Below are 15328 nucleotides of genomic sequence, written 5' to 3' on the forward strand. Positions count from 1 at the left end.
GAATGCATGAGGGTATTAAAGTCTGGACGTAAAATCACCGGACTACAAAACATAGCAGCCCTGGACTATGAGTTGACCCAAAGTATAGTCCTGCATCATCTAGAGGGACTCCCCAAGGTATAAACCACTCAGCAGTCTCGAGGATAAGTCTCACATGCAGGGCTTTAAACCTCAGCTCCCTTTAACCTACCCCATGTCGGGTATCTTGTGGGAGACCTAGATTATCATACAGTCCTAGGCATAAGTAGTGCAAGCTCCAAGTACCTATCGTTTGCAAATGTCCCGCTGCTGCTTTGCCCTGAGTATTTTGGGATACCGGGATTTCTCCACCTTTCTCCTCCCCAGCTCCGGTTGCGATGATGGGCAATCTATTATGAGGAAGCAGGCAATGGTAATTGTATGCCATAGAAGTAAGTTTAATTTGAGCCCGTACTTGTTTTGCTGATGCGTTTTTCAAGCTGGCTCCTCTCCGGATCTCTGAGTCTAGCGGAGGGCTCACAGTGACACAGCGTCTTGCTGTCGCATGGCCCAGAGTCTCTCGGGCAGTCAGAAAATCCTTGCCCATCTCATCACCAGATCTGGATCCAGCTGCGGACAGACAGTTAAGAGGCAGTAATTCCCATGTGTCAGACAGTGTGGGAGTGGAGCGGCTCCGAGTCTGGTCCTCAGCTCCTTCCTTTTGTAGCGCACTTCAGCCGATATTAAGTACTGCCGCTGGGCATCTTTATTTTCACCGGAGCTAACGGATTCCACCTTCCTCAGCCCAGGGGGCACAGCTCTCTCTCTATGTGCACTCGAGGAGATCTCTGTTACTGCCGGACTCATGAAAAGTTTCCGCAGCTCAGCCTCCAGGCTCCGGTAGTGTTCCTCTATGAGTTGCGTCACAGTCCTTTCCCATTTGTCTAGTGCTTCCATCTTTGATTTTTTTCTTTTCCTTCCCGTTGTTTTGTTCTCTTTACCGACTAGTTTGTTGCCTATAGAAACTTACAAGTAGCTAGGATATCATGAGAGATGGTTCTCTCTGTAGAATATGTTTTCAGTGTCTGTGCACTGCTTACCCGGCCTGTAGTATTACCGGGGGGGGTGTTGAGAGCCTCTCAGTGAAGAGTTTGCCGTAGGCCTCAACGCTCCGGATTAGCTTGCAAAGGTGGAGAAAAGAATAAAGTTATATCTACCATATCAGAGTGACCTGTAGATTCCATATATTAGGATAATATGGCTGGGTGATCAATTCTTTCACTAGATATCGGCAAAATATCAGTGATCCACACGGAGCTACTAATTTTGCTACCACTCAAGGTGCTGCCCAGAGACACGCCCCTTGCCAGCAATTTTTAAGCAATTTTTAAGCAATTAGCAATTTTAGGATATGCACAGATCTCAACCTGTTTTATGTCCCTTTAACCTGTATGCCAATTTAAATCACCCCGATACGATTGGGATATCTGACAGCCCCTGAAAGCGGCCAATTTGCCGCTAGTGAGCAGGGGGCGGCATTGCACAAGAATTTCACCAGAAATACTCTTTTGAAACAATCCTAAAAAATTGTTTACTATCCCTTAAATATATTTAAATAGCTCTATCATACATGTATCCCTTTTCTTGTTTAAGCTATCCTTATATCAAGGAACAATTGAATTGTAATATTTAAATGACTGAATACAAATAAATTATATTGCTTGTGTATTTAATACCCTTTTATTTTATAGAAAGTAACTTTTCATGTAATATTAATTCCTAAAATGTTACCCTTTATTCACATTTACTATTAACCACTGAACACATCAGATTTGATCATTCCATTTATTATTATTTTTTCCAACAATGCAAATGTTTCAGTGTACATTTAATATATCTATCTCATCTCTTCCTGTTCAGGAAAACTAATTACCAGCATTCTAAATGGTCTTTCTATCAAGTATTTTGCTGTTCCAAGAGCAGTTTTAGTAGCTTCAAGTATGGCAGGTAGAGAGGGCTGATGAATCTTCTCATGCCGTTTTGCTAGCGCATTTTGTAGTCATGAGAAATTGAGGCGTCGCAGAGCTGTCCTTTGAAATCCAATTCTACCGTGAAATCTAGGTCCCGCTGAAATAAGAGAGAGTTTAAAATAGAATAAATATAATTGTAGGAGTACATACAGTATATATATATATATTTATATAAATGTATAAATATTGTTAAATAAGTGATACCAACATTCTCTGGATTTTAAACACAAATAGCTGCTGAGGTAGGGCTGAAAGCACAATAAAAACACAATATATTTTACTTAATTCTAGTGACTTATTTTTTTAAATAGTGTTTTCAGTGGAGCAGAAGAATATTTGCAAATTAGATTCAAGATTAGATTAATTTTAATACACTGCATTAGGTAAAATGGATCGTAGGTAACAAATTGAAGAAAGGAACATTTTATAGTTTTCTTTCCTTTAATGTTTTTATCAACTCAATATAATACAATGATTACAACTTTTAGTCATGTTTATATAGTCATGTTTATATTATGGAACAAATTAAAGCAATTCTTTTATGACCGTATTACTGTAGGTATGGGTAATGAGCATAACCATTTATCTGACATTTATTTGTCACCAAGAGCTTTTTTGGGTTTTAGGGACAGTTTACTCCAGAATTGTTATTGTTTAAAAAGATAGATAATCCCTTTATTACCCATTCCCCAGTTTCGAATAACCAACACTGTTATAGTAATATAATTTATACCTCTGCTATCACCTTGTTTCTAAGCCTCTGCAGACTGCCCCCTTATTTTAGCTCTTTTGACAGACATACATTTTAGCCAATCAGTGCTGACTCATAGGTAACTCCATGTGCGTTAGCACAATGTTATCTAAATGGCACACATGAACTAAGCCCTCTAGCTATGAAAAACTGTCACAATGCCCTGAGATAAGAGGCGGCATTCAAGGGCTTAGAAATTAGTATATAAGTCTACCCAGGTTTAGCTTTCAACAAAGAATACCAAGAGAACAAAGCAAATTTGATGATAAAGGAATCATGAAAGTTTAATTTTGACTACACTGTCCCTTTAAGAATGTTTTGATCAAAATGTTCTGCTTTTGAGCTACCAAACACATAACATATCATTTTCAGACATATGGTGCTAAAGTACCGATGAATAAAAATACCTAAATAGCCTCTCTTACCAATAAAACGGCCAGATTACGAGTTTTGCGTTATGAGTGGCTCGGTAATAACTTGCAAGTTATTTCCACCGCTCACCTTTAGCTCTGCTATTACAGGTTTGCAAAAACCCGCACACAAATATCAGCGCTGCTTTGATCTGCTTTGACGTGCTCGTGCACGATTTCCCCATAGACATCAATGGGGAGAGCCGGCTAAAAAAAAGCCTAACACCTGCAATAACTGAGCGTAAAGCTCCGTAACGTAGCCCAATTAAAGTCTATGGGGAAAAAAAATGTACGTTTACACCTAACACCCTAACATAAACTCCGAGTCTAAACACCTTAATTTGCCGCCCCCGACATCGCCGACACCTACATAAATGTATTACCCCCTAATCTGCTGCCCCCAATGTCGCTGCCGCCTACATAAATGTATTAACCCCAAATCTGCCGCCCCCAATGTCGCCGCGGCTTACATAAATTTATTAACCCCAAATCTGCCGCCCCCAATGTCGCCGCCACCTACCTACACTTATTAACCCCTAATCTGCCGCCTCCACTATGCTAAAGTTATTAACCCCTTAACCTCTGGCCTCCCACATCACTAACACTAAATAAATATATTAACCCCTAAACCTAACCCTAAGTCTAACCCTAGCCCTAACGTAAAATAAATCCTAAGCTAGCTACAATATAACAAATAGTTACATTATAGCTATCTTAGGTTTTATTTTTATTTCACAGCTAAGTTTGTATTTATTTTAACTAGAAAGACTAGTTAGTAAATAAGTATTAACTATTTACTAACTACCTAGTTAAAATAAATACAAATTTACCTGTAAAATAAAACCTAACCTAAGTTACACTAACACCTAACATTACACTAAAATTAAATAAATTAAATTAAAAAAATACATTTATCTAAATTACAAAAAATAATAAACACTAAATTACACAAAATATTTTTTTTTTATCAAAAATAAAAACAAATTACTCCTAATCTAATAGCCCTATAAAAATAAAAAAGCTTCCCCAAAATAATAAAACCCCTAGCCTACACTAAACTGCCAATAGCCCTTAAAAGGGCCTTTTGTGGGGGCATTGCCCCAAAGAAATCAGCTCTTTTACCTGTAAAAAAATACAAACAACCCCCAACAGTATAACCCACCACCGACACAACCAACGCCCCCAAATAAAAGCCTACCTAAAAAACCTAAGCTCCTAATTGCCCTGAAAAGGGCATTTGGATGGGCATTACCCTTAAAAGGGCATTTAGCTCTTTTACAGTGCCCAAAGTCCCTAATCTAAAAATAAAACCCACCCACTAAACTCTTAAAAAACCTAACACTAACCCCCGAAGATCCACTTACACTTTTTGAAGACCGGATATCCAAGCGGCAAGAAGTCCTCAACGAAGCCGGGAGAAGTCTTCATCCAAGCGGCAAGAAGTCGTCCTCCAGGTGGACAGAAGTCTTCATCCAGACGGCATCTTCTATCTTCATCCTTCCGACGTGGAGCGGCTCCATCTTCAAGACATCCAGTGCGGAGCATGCTCTTCATACGGTCCCAGCCGTACACTGAAGGTTCCCATTAAGGGACGTCATCCAAGATGGCGTCCCTTGAATTCCTATTGGCTAATAGAATTAAAGTGTAAAAAATCCTATTGGCTGATGCAATCGGAATTCAACGGACGCCATCTTGGATGACGTCCCTTAAAAGGAACCTTCAGTGTACGGCTGGGACCGTATGAAGAGGATGCTCCGTGCCGGATGTCTTGAAGATGGAGCCGCTCCGCGTCGAAAGGATGAAGATAGAAGATGCTGTCTGGATGAAGACTTCTGCCTGCCTGGAGGATGACTTCTTGCCGCTTGGATGAAGACTTTTCCCGGCTGCATGAGGATGGATGTCTGGTCTTCAAAAACTGTAAGTGGATCTTCGGGGGTTAGTGTTAGGTTTTTTTAAGGGTTTATTGGATTGGTTTTATTTTTAGATAAGGGACTTTGGGCACCGTAAAAGAGCTAAATGCCCTTTTAAGGGCAATGCCCATTCAAAAGCCCTTTTCAGGGCAATGGGGAGCTTAGATTTTTTAGATAGGTTTTTATTTGGAGGGTTGGTTGTGTGGGTGGTGGGTTTTACTGTTGGGTTGTTGTTTTTGTTTTTTTGTTACAGGTAAAAGAGCTGATTTCTTTGGGGCAATGCCCCGCAAAAGGCCCTTTTAAGTTCTATTGGCAATTTAGTGTAGGCTAGGGGTTTTATTATTTTGGGGGGCTTTTTTTATTTTGATAGGGCTATTAGATTAGGAGTAGTTCATTTTTAGTTTTGATAATTTCTTTTTTTTATTTTGTGTAATTTAGTGTTTATTATTTTTGTAATTTAGATAAATTTGTAAATTTGTATTTATTTTAACTAGGTAGTTAGTAAATAGTTAATAACTATTTATTAATTAGTCTATCTAGTTAAAATAAATACAAACTTAGCTGTGAAATAAAAATAAAACCTAAGATAGCTACAATGTAACTATTAGTTATATTGTAGCTAGCTTAGGGTTTATTTTACAGGTAAGTATTTATTTATTTTTAAATAGGAATAATTTAGGTATTAATTGTAATTTTTATTTGGAATTATTTTAATTATGTTAAAGTTAGTGGGTGTTAGGGTTACGTTAGAGTTAGGTTTAGACTTAGGGTTAGGTTTAGGGGTTAATAACTTTAGTATAGTGGTGGCGACATTGCGGGCAGCAGATTAGGGGTTAATAAGTGTAGTTAGGTGGCGGCGATTTTGGGGGCAGCAGATTAGAGGTTAATAACAGTAATGTAGGTTGCGGCATTGTTAGGGACAGCAGCTTAGGGGTTAATAAGTTTATGTAGGTGGCGACGACATTGGGGCAGCAGATTGGGGGTTAATAATATTTAACTAGTGTTTACGATGCGGGAGTGCGGCGGTTTAGGGGTTTATATGTTTATTATAGTGGCGGCGATGTCTGGAGCGGCATATTAGGGGTTAATAATGTTATTTTAGTGTTTGCTATGCGGGAGGGCCTTGGTTTAGGGGTTAATAGGTTGTTTATGGGTGTTAGTGTACTTTGTAACACTTTAGTTATGAGTTTTATGCTACAGCTTTGTAACATAAAACTCATAAATACTGACCTTCAGGTGACAGTACAGATCTTGTAGTTATGGGCTGTACTGCTCACTTTTTGGCCGGACAGGCAAACTTGTAATACCGGTGCTATGGAAGTCCCATTGAAAAATTACTTTTTGAAAGGTGCGGTAGTTACGTTGTGTGACGGCCAAAAAAGTGTGCGGTACAGCTGTACCTACAAGACTCGTAATAGCAGCGGTAGTGAAAAAGCAGCGTTATGAAGCTTTTTCACTCATAACGCAAAACTCGTAATCTAGCCGACAGTTATTTATAAATACAAAATCCATCCACACATTTTCCCTCAATGAATTCAGTAAATACTTTACATTTTATGAAAATATACAGAAACACAGTGGATACAAATATCCTGGAATGATACTAAAGCAGATGGCCCAAATGGTGGGCATATGGATGTTTATCAAAACTATTTCAGTCTACAGACTTTCACCAGCATAGTAATTATAAAAAAAAAATATATCCTATAATTCGTTCCTTTGTTTTTTCACTCTTAAAAATAAAAAGATATAAAATAAATATCACCATTATGTGTTTAAAGTTCTTTTTAAAGAAGATTAAACACTAATCATACATTATAACAGTGTTTATTTTAACCAAAATTTATTTTCAGATATACATTTTGTACTCTGAGTTTCACAGCATGCAAATTAGTGCTGCGTTATGCTTAAATTGGACTCAGTAGCATCCATGGAGTCTCAAAATGATCTCATTGTATATAATTTTATTGCTACAGTTTGATCACTTTTCATACAACACTAAAGTTCACAGAACTGCAGTATAGCATCGTGGACCAATAGAGAAAGGCCATATCTAACATTTACATTTGAGGCTAGCAATGTAGGTTAGATAGCAATATTGTAAGATCATCTGCTCACATCTCTTAAGTGAACATTTATAAGTGAGGCACAACAAATTATACAAGACTGATACTCAATACTCACCACACTGCTGTTTACTAACTAACAAACTGCCTATTGACACCTGCTAAGGAATGGTGAGTTAACCGACTATCTTCTGCTTTTAGGTATGTGAATTGATCCCTGCATTCAAATCCTGCCAATTTCCCTGTTTTTTGTGTCATATATACTACAAGTCTCTCTTTGGTATGTGAATTGATTCCTGCATTCAAATCCTGCCAATTTCCCTGTTTTTTGTGTCATATGTATTACAAGTCTCTCTTTGGTATGTGAATTGATCCCTGCATTCAAATCCTGCCAATTTCCCAGTTTTTTTGTGTCATATGTACTACAAATCTCTCTTTGGTATGTGTATTGATCCCTGCATTCAAATCCTGCCAATTTCCCAGTTTTTTGTGTCATATGTACTACAAATCTCTCTTTGGTATGTGTATTGATCCCTGCATTCAAATCCTGCCAATTTCCCTGTTTTTTGTGTCATATGTACTACAAGTTTCTCTTTGGTATGTGAATTGATCACTGCATTCAAATCCTGTCAATGTCCCTGTTTTTTGTGTCATCTGTATTGCAAGCCTCTCATTTTGCATTTGCCTGTATAATTATGTATTTACCCTGATGATATCTTGCCTTTATCTATGTGATGTTCAAACCTTGCAAATACTTGTTTTAATTCCTAAATTTATAATTTCACTAATGGTTTAACCAAAGCCTCCCCCAAATTCTATTGTCTGTTATTTTTAACTTATCTCACCCTGAAACAAATTTTCCCAATTGGCCTTTGACTGTCTTTGATCAGGTCATTACCTAATTTATTGCATTCAGCTGAATGCTGTGGCCTATAAATTTAACACTGCTATGGGGAAAGCAATGTAGGTTAGATAGCAATATTGTAAGATCATCTGTTCACATCTCTTAAGTGAACATTTATAAGGGAGGCACAATGAATTATAAAATAATTCAACAAAGATTGGACAAGGGATAAGGCAAGTTCGGTTTTTATACTGAGTTTTATACAATGTCTATTTTTTTAAAAATGCACAATATCTTAATATCCCTTTTTTCCTCCTTTTGTCTGTTCAACAAACTACTTTACTCAATTACTCCTTACCCCTCACCATCTTCATTGCTCATTAGCTCATCTCTCTTAACCTCACCTTACTTTTGTATTCATGAACTTCACACATTCCTAAAGACTCTCTCTCCCCCTTGCAACTCATCACCAAAACAGTCTCACTACTGCAAATCCGCATCTCATCTCATGTCACTCTCCCTCTTGCTCATACTAGCTGCTGGTGACATCTCCCCCCTGGTCGCCCACAACTTCCATGCCCTGCACACCCATTTGTGCCCTTCAATAGACTTCAAAAACAAAACTCTGGTAACCTTAATCTTATTCATCTTGCATCTAAAGCCATCTCCCCCTTCACTTGTGCACTATTGAACTCTCGCTCTGTTTGCAACAAACTCACTTCTATCCATGACCTCTTTATCTCCCACTCTCTCAATCTTTTGGCTCTCACAGAAAACTGGCTCTCTCCTTCAGACACTGATTCCTCTGCTGCACTGTCACACGGGGGTCTCCACTTCAGCCACACTCCTAGGTTTGACAATAGACAAGGAGGTGGTGTTGGTATTTTACTTTCCTCTCGTTGCAACTTTCAACAAATACAGCCCTTCTCTTCCCTTACATTTCCTTCATTCGAAACACACATGATTCGCTTATTCTCTCCCCTCTCTATACGCATTGCAGTCATATACCGCCCCCTGGCTCCGCAACTCTATTTCTAGATCACTTTGCCGCCTGGCTACCTTACTTCCTTTCCTCGGATACCCATGCCCTCATTCTCGGTGACTTCAACCTCCCTGTGGATAATCCCTCTGCCTCCTCTGCAAAACAACTTCTGCAACTCACTTCCTCTCTCAGCCTATCACAATGGACTGACTCTCCCACTCACAAAGATGGTCACTCCCTTGATCTGATTTTCAGTTATCGATGCACTATCTCAAACTTCACAAACTCACATTTTCCTCTTTCTGACCACCACCTCCTCACTTGTACCATCACCTCCCTCCCTACAACTCTCCCTCCTTCTACCCCTCACACTAAACTTCCCAGAAGAATCAAGTCATTAAATCAGCAACACCTCGCTAGCTCTCTCGAACCTCTTCTCTCTTCCATCCCCCTCCTTTTCCTGTCCTGATGAATCCATCTGCCACTATAACTCCACCCTTACATCGGTCCTTGATAACCTGGCCCCACCTACCATAGCTCAAAAAACATACACTCATCCTCAGTCCTGGCATACTCCTCTGACACGGTACCTATGCAGATGTTCCCGTACTGCTGAGCGACACTGGAGGAAATCTCAGAGTTCTGCTGACTTTCTTCACTATAAGTTTATCTTGAACTCCTACTATTCTGCCCTTAATCTATATAAGCAACATTACTTCTCTACTCTTATCTCTACTCTTTCTTCAAACCCAAAACATCTGTTCTCCACATTCAATACTCTTCTCCGCCCACCCCCACCTCCCAACACAACTTTTCTCTCAGCCCAAGATTTTCCAAGACTTCAACAACAAAATTGACTCCATCAAAAATGAAATCAGCTCTCAACATACTACTGGTCTCCGACCCCCTCAAAAGCTCACAATCATCCAAAACCCACATAGCCATAAATTTAGCTCTTTTGCCCCTGTTACAGAGGATGAAGTTTCTGCCCTTATACTATCCTCTCACCTCACTACCTGTCCCCTCGACCCTATCCCCTCACAACAACTCCCCTCCCTCTCTTCTACCCTTACCCCTATATTCACACACATCTTCAACCTCTCCCTCAGCACTGGTAAAGTTCCCACATCTCTTAAATATGCATTAGTCACACCTATCCTCAAAAAACCTTCTCTCGATCCAACCTCCCCATCCAACTACCGTCCTATTTCCCTACTACCTCTTGCCTCAAAACTTCTTGAAAAGCTAGTATATGCTTGTCTATCCCATTACCTTACATTAAACTCCATCCTTGACCCATTGTAATCTGGATTTTGCCTCCTTCACTCAACAGAGACAGCAATTGTTAAGGTTACCAATGACCTACTTACAGCAAAATCAAAAGGCCACTTCTCTCTACTTATCCTCCTTGATCTGTCTGCAGCCTTTGACACTGTCGACCACCCTCTTTTGCTCCATACCCTCCAATCCTTTGGCATCTGTGACACAGCTCTCTCTTGGCTCTCTCTCCCTATCTGTCTAACCGTACCTTTAGTGTAGCCTTCACTGGGGTATCCTCTGCCCCGTTACTCTTTCTGTTGGGGTACTGCAAGGCTCTGTCCTCGGTCCCCTTTTCTTCTCAATCTACATGTCCTCACTAGGTTCCTTAATAAAGTCCCATGGGTTTCATTATCATTTGTATGCCAACGATACTCAAATCTACCTCTCTGAACCAGAACTATTTCCTTCCTTGCTAACCCGTGTCACTAATTGTCTCTCTCATATCTCATCTTGGATGTCCTCTCACTACCTCAAGCTAAATCTCTCCAAAACTGAGCTCATTATTTCCCCCCCTTCTTCCAAAATCTCCACCCCCCATGTCTCTATAACTGTTGACAACTCCATCATTACCCCAACATCACATGTCCGATGTCTTGGGGTCACACTTGACTCAGATATTTCTTTCACTCCTCACATTCAGTCCTTGGCTAAAGCCTGCCGCTTCCACCTTAAAAACATCGCTCAAATTAGGCATTTCCATACACAAGACACAACAAAGATTTGAATTCACTCTCATCCTTTCCCACCTCGACTCCTGCAACTCTATCCTCTCTGGTCTCCCTAGCTGCCGCCTATCTCCTTTACAATTCATAATGAATTCCCTCTGCCAGACTCATCTTCCTTGCATGTCGCTCTTCATCTGCCGCACACTTCTGCCAATCCCTTCACTGGCTTTTTCTTGCCTCCAGGATTAAACACAAAATTCTCACTCTGACACACAAAGCCCTCAATTGCACTGCTCCCCCCTACATCTCAGACCTTGTCTCCAGATACTATCCCTCTCGTTCCCTTCGCTCATGATCTCCTACTCTCCTCCTCTATTGTTACCTCCTCACATTCCCGTCTACAAGATTTCTCAAGACTGGCTCTCATCTTAAGGAACTCTCTGCCTCGCTTCACAAGAATCTCCCCTAGTTTTAAAAGCTTCAAGTGCTCCCTGAAGACTCTACTATTTAGGGACGCTTATAACCTACACTAACCTTCCTATCTCCACTGCTATCCCCTAAAACCCCATAGCATGTAAGCCTATGAGCCCAGCTGTTTGTAGTTCATCTTCAAAAGTGCCGACTACAACAGTGCAACTCTCAGCAGGACCATCTTTTCCCATTTGATCCCTGTAATCGTTTTTTATATACCACCCATGTTCATAGTGCTGGGGAACCTGTTGGTGCTCTACAAATACCTGAAGATAATAATAATAATAATAATAAATTTGTTTTAAGACTATGGGGCCTATTTATCAAAGCGTCAACTATGTTGCATTCACTGATGTCAATACGCTTGCCAGACATCGCCAAATTTTTTCTTTTGTGATTCAGATAGAGCATGCAATTTTAAACAACTTTCTAATTTACTTTCTTCATTCTCTTGGTATCTTTATTTCATAAGCAAGAATGTAAGTTTATATGTCGGCCCATTTTTAGTGAACAACCTACTAATTGGTGGATAAATTCACCCACCAATAAACAAGTGCTTTCCAGTTACTGAACCAAAAACTGTCTGGCTCCTTAGCTTAGATGCCTTCTTTTTCAAATAAAGATAGCAAGAGAACAAAAAATTGATAATAGGAGTTGATTAGAAAGTTGCTTAAAATTGCATGCTCTATCTGAATCATGAAAGAAAGAAAATTGGGTTCAGTGTCCCTTTAAATTTTAGCTTGGCCAGATTAGTATGCATATTACAAGCTGAAAATAAAAAGGACTCCAGGACTTCGGATATTGTGACCATGCTAACTTCTTCTCCCCATTGACTTCTATGAAGTGCACAAATAAGACAAAACTGTTAGTTATCCCTCACACGCTAACCAGTCATTGCGCTAGACCAACTGTACTAAATCCAAAGTTAAATTCCTATGTTCTTCACATAGAAGAAAATGCTCTTTTTTATTTTAAAAACATAATTAATGCTTACCTGATAAATGCTTTTCATTCTTGGCAGTAAGAGTCCATGGATTCATCATAACCTATGGGAAATACTTCACCTGGCCACCAGGAGGAAGCAAAGACACCCCAAACAACCACTTCACCTACCCTCTCAGTAGTTCAATCCAAGGATTATTATTATTATTATTATTATTATTGGTTATTTATAGAGCGCCAACAGATTCCACAGCGCTATAAACAAAGGCAGAGTACAACAAAACAATTATAGGTATCAAATAGGTAGAGGACCCTGCCAAGAAGTTGCACTGTTGTAGTCAGCTCTTAAGAAGGTGATCTACAAACAGCTGGACTCTTAGGCTTACATGCTAAGGGGGTTCAGGGGATAGCAATGGAGGAAAGGAACTGGTAAAAAGAAAGGTTAGTGTAGGTTGTATGCATCCCTGAGCAGTAGAGTCTTTAGGGAGAGCTTAAAGCTTTCAAAACTAGGGGAGAGTCTTGTGGAGCAAGACAGAGTTCCACAAGATGGGAGTCAGTCTGGAGAAGTCCTGTAAATGGGAGTGTGATGAGGTAACAAGAGAGGAGGAGAGTAGGAGGTCATGAGCAGAGCGAAGGGCATGGGAGGGAGAGTATCTGGAGACAAGGTTTGAGATATAGGGGGGAGCAGTGCAGTTGAGGGCTTTTTGTGTTTGATCCTAGAGGCAAGAGGAAGCCAGTGAAGGGATTGGCAGAGAGGTGCAGCAGATGAAGAGCCACGTGTAAGGAAGATGAGCCTGGCAGAGGCATTCATTATGGATTGTAAAGGAGCTAGGCGGCAGGTGGGGAGACCAGAGAAGACAGAGTTGCAGTAATCAAGGTGGGAAAGGAAGAGAGAGTGGATTAAAATCTTAGTTGTGTCTTTTTAGAGATATTTTTGAGGTGGAAGCGGTAGGCTTTAGCCAAGGACTGAATGTGAGGAGTGAAAGAAAGAGCTGAATCAAATGTGACCACGAGACATTGGGCATGCGGGGTAGGGGTAATGATGGAGTTGTCGATTGTTATACAGAGATTGGGGGTTGAGATTTTGGAAGAAGGGGGAAAAATAAGGAGCTCAGTTTTGGAGAGATTTAGCATGAGGTAGTGAGAGGACATCCAGGAAGAGATGTGAGAAAGACAGTTAGTGACATGGGTTAGCAAGGAAGGAGATAGGTCTGGTGCAGAGAAGTAGATTTGGGTGTCATCGGCATTCAAATGATATTGGAAACCGTGGGACTTTATTAGGGAACCTAGTGATGACATGTAGATTGAGAAGAGAAGGGGACCGAGGACAGAGCCTTGCTGTACTCTGACAGAAAGTGGTGACGGGGCAGAGGAGGCCCCAGAGAAGGCTACACTAAAGGTACGGTTTGACAGGTAGGAAAAGAGCCACGAGAGGGCTGTGTCACAGATGCCGAAGGATTGGATGGTTTGAAGCAAAAGAGGGTGGTCAACAGTGTCAAAGGAGGATAAGCAGAGAGAAGTGGCCTTTTGATTTTGCTGTAAGTAGGTCATTGGTAACCTTAACGATTGCTGTCTCTGTGGAGTGATGGGGACGAAATCAAGATTACAGTGGGTCAAGGTGGGAGTTTAATGTAAGGAAGTGGGATAGGCGTGCATATACTAGGGAAAGTAGAGAGATAAAAGGGGTACAGAGGTGCCAAAAGACTGCCACTACAAAATTCTGGGTGGGTATGTGGACTCTCACTGCCAATAAAAAAAATTATTAGGTAACCATAAATTATGTTTTTTTTCTAATGGCAATGAGAGCCCACAAATTCATCATAACCTATGAGAAACTAAAACCCAAGCTGTGGAGTCCACAAAAAATTTAGGGAGGGAAAGGCAGTCCTAAGAATTAGGCACCACCGCTTGAAGTACTTTTCTCCCAAAAGACACCTCAGCTGAGGCAAAAACATTGCATCTGTAAAATTTTGTGAACGTTTGTAAAAAGGACCAAGTAGCAGGCTTACATAGCTGTTCAACTGAATCCTCACTCTTGAAGGCCCAGATAGAAGACAGCACACATGTAGAATGAGCCACAATTCAAGATGGAGGCTGCTGGCCCACTTCCAAATACACCATGTGACTTAAACTTCAAACTTTTTGGCCTTTGCGTTTACCAGAAATAAGGAAGATGATTGACAACATTCCTTGGTAGCATAAAGATAGAACTTTAAGACTCTAGCCACATCCAGATTATCACAAATATATTAGGGTATATCGAGGATTTAGGGCTTTAAGCCCAGTGTAGAATTATACACCAATAACATGAAAAGGAGAGAATTTAAAATTAACACTTTATTGAAAAAAAGAACAACAACTAGGGATGCACCGAAATGAAAATTCTTGACCGAAACGGAAACCGAAAATTCAGAATGCCCTTTGCCGAAAATCGAAACCAAAGGTTTTAAAATATTTTTTCTACAATTTTATTTATAATATTATAGATTAATGCATTTAATGAATCTGAAATTAAAAACTACAAGCCAATAAATAAATAACCACACTTTTATTGAAAGTGACACCAAAATTGGACAATTTTATTTTTAAAATAATAATCTGTTTTTCTGTAGGACTGATTGAAGAATAATGTATTGGTGATATATATTAATTTAAAATCAATATACATTCTTCAGTTCTATGCAACAAAATCAGATTTAACAGATTTCTTTTTACAATTATCTAAATAAAATATATTCCTAGAAAACAGTAAGGTCTAGATAGATTACATTTGATTGGTAAGCTTTACCAATGCTCTGTCTGATTACATTTCCAACTCTATTAAAGTCTATATGGAGCTGGAAATATAATCAGAGCATTAGTAAAGTTTACTAATCAAATATAATCTAGCCCTATGTCAAGTAATGAACTCAAACTAAACAGCAGCTTTAGGCGAGCTTCATGCAAGTACTAACATTCTATGCTTACACAATTTATGAA

The 15328-nt window shown here is 39.7% G+C and overlaps 1 protein-coding gene across 1 annotated transcript in view; it reads right to left on the bottom strand.

Annotated features, from left to right (window-relative positions):
* Nucleotides 1–1950: 1950 nt before the first annotated feature.
* Nucleotides 1951–15328, bottom strand: part of PRMT8 (protein arginine methyltransferase 8) — a 403578-nt gene continuing 390200 nt past the window's right edge. The window contains exon 9 of the mRNA XM_053718748.1: nt 1951–2085. Coding sequence (XP_053574723.1) covers nt 2002–2085 — 84 coding nt within the window. The 3' untranslated portion in view covers nt 1951–2001. The remainder of the gene's footprint in view (nt 2086–15328) is intronic.

This window comes from Bombina bombina, chromosome 6 (genome assembly GCF_027579735.1).
Source record: "Bombina bombina isolate aBomBom1 chromosome 6, aBomBom1.pri, whole genome shotgun sequence".
NCBI lineage: Eukaryota > Metazoa > Chordata > Amphibia > Anura > Bombinatoridae > Bombina > Bombina bombina.